Source organism: Pygoscelis adeliae, unplaced genomic scaffold (genome assembly GCF_000699105.1).
Source record: "Pygoscelis adeliae isolate BGI_AS28 unplaced genomic scaffold, ASM69910v1 Scaffold189, whole genome shotgun sequence".
Lineage (NCBI taxonomy): Eukaryota > Metazoa > Chordata > Aves > Sphenisciformes > Spheniscidae > Pygoscelis > Pygoscelis adeliae.
Genome location: NW_008825543.1, coordinates 555,137 through 562,641, shown reverse-complemented (window position 1 = coordinate 562,641; position 7,505 = coordinate 555,137). Strand labels below are relative to the sequence as shown.

Here is a 7,505-nt window from a genome sequence, read left to right as displayed (position 1 = left end):
CTGCCCTGCCCTGGGCAAAGGCCTCGGCTGCCGCCCTGCCCTGGGCAAAGGCCTCGGCTGCCGCCCTGCCCGCCGTGAACTTCTGGGGTTTTTCTACCCTTCACCGGGACTGCAGACAGGCTTGTTAAAAACTGACTCCGAGAATGAGGGAATACAATTCTACTTTCACATCTGTTCCCTTAAAATACGTTTTTGTGCTAAATGCTTCGGGGAAAGCGTAAGCCCTAGTAATGATTATATAGTTTAAGAGGAAAGGAGCGTGCTTTTAATAAACTGCTACTTTGAAAAATTGCTTTTATAATTAACAGTAAAGTATTTTTCGAAAAGTTTGAAAGAAAAAAGACTCATTCATTCGTCCATCAGCATTGCAGCTCCTCATTAGCATATAGATGCCACTGTCTCTAGGAGGTGTTGGCATGGAAACCTCAGAGCATCGCTCCCCACATAGCGCAGTAAATACGACCTGCCGTACCTCTAGAGAGCTGTCACCTATGTCTGTCTGCATAAAACCTGCATCAAAACGAAATGGAGAATTTCCACGTGGTCTTCAGAGTGATTTCTGGGGGATGTCGCAGGTACTCCGTGTACTGGCAGCATTAGCCAGACGTACCGGTGACATTATTTTGCTGTGACTTATTATTGGGCAGCAGCATAAAATCTTCACAGATTGCATTCTTAGAATTTATTCGCATATTTAAAATTTGAGCTTTGCTCTTTTTTACCAACATTGCTGATTTAGAAATGGACTACTTTGCGTTGAGTTCTAGTAGCCCTGTGGCAACACTCATCTGTTTGTAATTGCAATATGTATACTTTAGCATTTCCACGACAGGTTGGATGTACAAATAGCTATCTTCGTCCTGCTTGGGTACAGCAGCAAAGGCAACTTTACCATTTTGTTTTTGGGGTGACAAGAGAAATGAAAGCCACTACCCTCGTTTTTTGCAATGTCTCTGTCACTCATACTTGCCCCGTCCTTCACAGCGCTGTATTTTACTGCAGTGGTACTCAAGCCTTTTTTTCTTCTGCAGTCACTTAGTTTTCCTTACTGAACTGCAGTGTGCGTATCCTCATTTAAACAGTTCCTTTGTGGTTAATTTAAATTAAAACTGAAAACAAGATGCTTGTGCCTGTTCATCTTGCAGAACCTGAATGGTATAAAGTACATCATTCCTCTTGACTGGTCCCTGTGTTGCGTGTGTCATCCTTCAGAGACAGCTCAGCAGCACAACAAACACCAACCTGACATTTATTAGGTCATTTCGGGGAGTGAGATACATGAGATTTTCCTAAAAGCCTGTGTGAAACAATGTAAAGGAGCATGTTCAGCTCCTGAAGGGGGAAATATCTGGCTTTTGCGTAAGAACAAGCTCTGGAGGTTGCCTAAAGCATCCTTACTGTTACTTTATTTTTCTGCTTTCTAATGCACAGCATTCTCTGTGTGACTTTCTGTCATTTTTCTCTCTGCCTACTATTTTGTTTGACTTTCTTCTGTTTTCCCCAGGCAATCTTTTCAATCTTCAGTTTAGCCATCTTGGTCTCAGAGTATAGTCCAGTCTTTAAGGTTTTAATGTTAAGATTAACCCCTCAGTGTCGGCATATCCTTAGTAGCAGCTTTGCTTTTACTTTTTTTTGGACTGAGTTGATATTTATTGAAAAGGGTTTATGAGCTTTTAAATTTTAAAACACGAAGAGGGTAACATGAGTGAATAAAAGGTGTCTCTGTAATTCTACATCCAGTACAGATTTTCACCTCTTGCCAAGTTTTTCCGACATGCAACGCTCTGAACGTAGCTAACAACCAGGTTCATCTGCCTGAGTGAAATACGCATGTATTGATCTCCCTAAGTGAAATACGCTTGTATTGTTAAAGTGCAGTGCTATAGATCTGGTTTTGACAGGGAGAGGGAGATCTGGTTTTGACAGGGAGATGGATGGACCATTTTAGTGGTAAAACATTTTTTAATGTTGAGAAACCATCTTGTCTACAAACAATACAGCTATTTGTAGTAACAAATGGAAAATATTTTTCTTGCTGGAGATTACACCATTTGTTTTCATTTTCCATGACATGTTTTGCTCATTATGCTGCAGAAAGCGAATCCAAAGTTTTATAAAGAACAGCTCATGATGGCAAAATAGGGAATTGAGCTGGGGGCTCGCTGTCATAACAACAGAGAGCGTCGGACCCGGGGGAGCTGTGGAGTTGCTCTGAGTTCGTGTTTGGGAGGGAGTCAGGGGGATGGGGGATGCGGGATGCTGCTCACCCCACCCACGTTAGCGGGAATTATTGTATCGCTTGTATAACTCCTGGAAAGCCGTGAGGACTGTAGCGGGGTGTCCTCTCAATGCTGTAGAATGCTTTTTGTGTTTCTGGACATAATTTCAAAATAAATGACAGTGTTAAAGGAGGGTGAGAAATGGACTTCATTTGGAACTCAGGGCTCGCGTTAAGCACTGGGTGTGCTGCCTGTCTTCCTGGGGGCATGTGTGTGGTGGGCTTTTTCTTTGTTTGCTTGGGGGCTTAGGGTGGTTTTGTTTGGGTTTTGGTTAATTTATGGACAGCACAGACCTCTATGAAGAAGAGGGCTGATAGGTAATCTTGGTTTCACTTTAAATACTTTCCAGCATGCCATTGTTTTGCTTGGAGGGAAAAGGGTGCAAATTGAAATACGGTTTGCCATTAATGAATGGTGGTAGGCAAGGCAATGTTTGAAAGACATGTATAAGGTGTGTATCTGCCCTTAACTTGGCAGAAAAGGAAGGGAAAGTATAAATTTACCAAAACCAAAATGTGCAACTGGCTTTGCAGCAGTGACACGTGGTTGGGAAAACTTGGTGAGTGGTGGTGGAAGGGTTTTTTGGGCTTTGGTGGTTTTGGTTTGTTGTTTTTTTTCCAAATTTGACATTTCATATGAGTACAGTAGTCTCGGTTTAAGGTGTAGGTGAGCTTTGTATTAAGACTGATGTGGGTCTGTGCCCCATTTCATTCTTGGGCCTTTTGGGGTGGTCTCTTCAGCAGCTGGTCTCAGCAGGCTTCAGAGGCTCCTGTCAGAATCACTGCTACAGCAGGTTTATGCATTTCATAACTTGTTGCTGCCATAACTTAAAAGGAGCAGTTGTGTGTTCCAGCTTTTGTTCCCGCTGTTGTGATACACCAGCATACGCCTGCTACTGGCCATCTCCTAGGTTGGGTTTTGAAGACAAAGACTAAGAGTCTTTTTCCCTAAAGCCCCGAGTGTTCTGCTGTAGTACGTAACTTAAATCTATCAGGGTCACTGAACCCTATTTAATGTGCTTTCTGGGAAGATGACAGGGTACAAAAGATTGTTTTGTACTCTTCTGTCAGAAGGTTGAAGCAGTAGTACAAGAGCTCAGTTATTTGTGTGCTGAAGGGGCCATGGTTATCTAGTGATATGACAGATTCGCTAATGATACCTGACAGAAGCATTGCAAAGGAATAATTGTAAAAAAACCCTCTTCTGTTATGCAGTGTTTTTAAAAAGAAAATATTTTCTTTTTATAATATCAAGAATGCAGATTCCCATGTGACAAAATATTGAGCTCAGGTGCCTAACCAGTAGGTGTAAATTGAATAGGAAATATTATCATTATATTTTGAAGCAGTTTCCTGTCTGTAGAGACTTTCGATTTTGGTAATAGATTTTGTATTATAATACTTCTCATTGATTTCAAAACAATTCCAGAATATTGTCACTGTCTTGCTTGGGAGATACTGAGGTTGGATGGTTGTTGCTCAGCTATGCTTAAAGTCACCGGGCTGATTTACACCAGCAGAGAGTCAGGCTTTGGTAGCATAGAATGGCTTTCCCATTCAGGTTGTTGCATTTAAAACAACCTAACTCTTTCTGCTGCTTTCTTTTTTTGAAACGTTTATAGCAGTGAAATGCCATTCTTGTTGTGAGATTGTGCTTACTTTTTACAAGTTATTCTTGTTTGTTGTTCTTAAGGAAAAGTCATCAACAAAGACTTGCGCCACTACTTGAGCCTTCAGTTCCAGAAGGGCTCGATAGACCATAAACTCCAGCAAGTGATCAGAGACAATCTCTACTTGAGAACCATCCCTTGTAAGTATGTAAAGATCAGCCTCATTTGATCTGTTCCTGCTAACCGTCACATAATTTGAGAGCTTTAAATGTCTTCTCTCCTAATCTGATTGCAGCAGGAACTTCTGTAAATGGCTTTGCTAGAGTAGTTTCGTATCTTAAGTTGCAATGAAAAGGTATGGCCAATATGGGCTGACAAAACAGCAAAAACTTAAGCATTGAAAGCTCGGAGTATTTCAGGAATATTTGTGTTTTACTCATCGGAAGTTTGTCAGTTGTTGCTGTTGTTAGAATAACCACAGCCACCATGGGAAATAAACCTTCCTCAGCATGATCAAGCAGTGCAAACGTCCTGATTTTTGTCAATGTATTGTTTTTTGCACAAAGAGGAAACTTGGACCTTGAAAGGGTCACCTGCGTTAGGCAGAGTAGTGCAGCTGGAAGGAGAGTTGCAGGAGGGATTATATGCAGAAAGGGTTGCAATGCAGGAGATAGAGGGGAACTGTTGTTCGCGCATCCTGAGAAGGAGATGGCGGCAAGAGGGACAGCGGATCCATGGCCCAAGAGGAAGGAACAGCGCATGGACAAACTTTAGTGTCACAGCAAGAATTAATTAGTCTTCGAATCTGGATGGACCTGTCTCATCAGTTATGCCGGCCCTTCTGCTCTGAGTATTAGCTAGCATCTCTTGGTCCAGCCAACACAGGTGTTAACTTGCCTTTAGCAAGGTGCCTAAAGGCTGCTGCTCCTGCAAGCGGAGGTTTACAGAAAGCACCGTTCAAGGTAGAGGACGCTCTGACAGCTGCCAAATGTCCTGTCGTTGCTTCTCACCCCTCTGTGCCATTTCATTTCTTAATTATCACTAAATCATCCTTTACCTTGTCTCAAAGGTTCACTGATTAAAAAGGCTCATCACCAATTGTATTCATCACACTAAAAACTTAGAAGTTTGTCAACTAATGTTTTTGTAACTACAGGAATTCCATTCTCAATTTAGCCTTATTATCATATTGAGCATGCCCAAGAGATTGTGACTTTCTTAAAAGATAATAGTGAAAGGCACTATTGTTTACCAACAGCTCTTGTTCATGCTGCTGCCTGAAAAAATTGACGTATGCCTTGAAAATGCTATTAGGTCATAGGCAGTAATGAATCAGTGGAGTCCTTTCCAGGAGAGCTTTAAGTAAGCAGTTATAACTATGGAGGGCCCATATTTATAGACGTAACACTTCGAGAACTTCTGCATTAACACAGTGATTTACTGATTACTTTGAAAAAGCTTACTTATAGTTAGGGTTTGGAGTATAGGCGAATTATACTCTGAATTGTAAGGTTAAAAAATAGGTTTTGTGCCCACTTATGGATTTGGTGGCCCAAAAATCAAATGTGCTTAGTCACACTGACCTCATTACAAATTAGTGAGTTGGTACTGGTGGAAACAGTGGAGAGAAGAAGCACCCTTACAGCTGTGTTAAAATACCACAGCTCTTAAACGGCTCCCCAGAATCCCAGACTGCTATTGCCTGGCCCAGCCCGTCGTCAGCTTCCACAGAATAAGTTTTCAGTTCACTGAGCATAAGAAAGAATCCTCTTTAATTACCGCCTCACCCAGCTTTTTTTCTCTTCCTTCCTCAATATCAGAACGGTTATTCCTACGTAATCTATTGGCTTAGTTTTTGTACGTTATTGTTCACTTGCTCCCCAGTGTTCTAACTCTTATCATACTGGAGTGACATCATCATTGTATAAAGATTCAAAAATGTATTGTTTTTACTGAATTGTACAGCAGGCAGCATTTGGTAAACAGGCAGCACTTAAGTATCTTACAAGAGTGTTTTCTCTGTCTTTTCAGGCACTACAAGGGCTCCCAGAGATGGGGAGGTCCCTGGGGTAGACTACAATTTCATTCCTGTTGAGCAGTTTAAAGCACTGGAAGAAAGTGGAGCCTTGCTAGAAAGTGGAACATATGATGGTATGTTGATGACATTTAATGGAATGGCAATAAGGACCCAGTACTCATGTCCAGTATCTTGGTCTAAGTGTAGCTCCCTGTACCCGGGAGGTGCCACTTTTCCTGCCCATTGATGGTCATTACACTAGTAGAGCGGCAATATTAAATCTATTTTTGGAGTACCTGTGAAGAGGAGTAGTGGTCTTTTTTTGAAGCTCTCTAGTAAATCAGATGTTGTCCTTTCAACCAGACTTAATGCAATCTGATTATTTTCCCTGTTGCATTTTGAGGAAGCATTCTGAAAATGTTTGTCTATGCTTTGTAGAATTTTGTTTTAATGGAATTCATAGTCAATTTTGTTTAAACCTTTGAGAACAGAGCCATGTTCTTCTCAGAGGTGCACATCAAACGGACAGAAGGCAAGGGAAATTCTGATACAGCAGGGGCAAAAAAAAGTATTCTGCAGTGAAAAATTGAACAGCGCTAGACCAGATTGTCCAAATCTGTAGCAACATTATTTTTGTTAAATGGGATGGGGAAAAACATTATAATGAAGGTAGCGAACTGTCAGGAACTGGTTATCCAGAGGAGTCACGAAGCTACCACTGTGTGATGGGCTTTTGCATTGCTTTGGTTTGTTTTGTTTTAAAGGGTTCGATGGCAGTCAGAGATAACTTTAAGTTTCCTTACATCCCTGTACTCCAGGGTGGGGGGACGGACCGAACCCCATCTTTGTTTAAAGTGAGAGGGAGGAGAGGCCAGTTTGACTGGCTCAGCCCTGGGATGTCTTGCACTCCTGTGGAGTGTGCCCTGGTTGCAGATGGGTTTCAAGTAGTGATTGCCTGGCTTCTGCTGCTTTTTACTATTGAACAACTCACCTCTTGACACCATGAACATTGCAAATTGCAAACATCTCGCGTTGCTTCTTGTATCTAAGTTTATAAAACCTGAAATATGATCTGGCTAGATTTTTTTCAAATACATAGTTGTACTTGAAGTCAACTAAATTACAGCCAAATTTTCAGAAATGCTGAGCACGTGCAGCTTTCATTGATGCTCAACAGAATTTAACAGATTATAAACCTGCCTGATTCTTACAGATGTTTAACGTATATTTGATTCAAGCAACTTTAAGCATGCATCTGGAGGACTTCTTTAGTAGGTGGTGGTTTTACTGGCACTTGAATGAATTTGATTGATTCCCCCCATGCCCCCCTTTCCCCCCAAAAAAGAAAAGAAAATGTCCGCAGCAGAAAATTCTGTGAAGGGCTTCGTACCTCCTTGTTTTACATGCCTCATGCTGTCTGTTAACATCGTCCTGTCTGTGGAAATCTCCTAAGCAAATTTAGACTAAACTAGCACTTTTTTTCCCCTTAGCTCCCCTTTATCTGGCTGTCACCTCTTTGAGCCTCGCCCTCACTGATATTTTCAGAAGGGTTTCTTATTTATTTTTTTTACGTGGTCAAAACCATATCCAGCCACCAAAT

The 7,505-nt window shown here is 41.5% G+C and overlaps 1 protein-coding gene across 1 annotated transcript in view; it reads left to right on the top strand.

Moving 5' to 3' along the window:
* Window positions 1–2,792: 2,792 nt before the first annotated feature.
* The window catches only part of MAGI3 (membrane associated guanylate kinase, WW and PDZ domain containing 3), a 35,007-nt gene continuing 30,294 nt past the window's right edge, over window positions 2,793–7,505 (top strand). Inside the window, exons 1-3 of the mRNA XM_009331970.1 lie at window positions 2,793–2,838; window positions 3,972–4,088; window positions 5,920–6,039. Coding sequence (XP_009330245.1) covers window positions 2,793–2,838; window positions 3,972–4,088; window positions 5,920–6,039 — 283 coding nt within the window. The remainder of the gene's footprint in view (window positions 2,839–3,971; window positions 4,089–5,919; window positions 6,040–7,505) is intronic.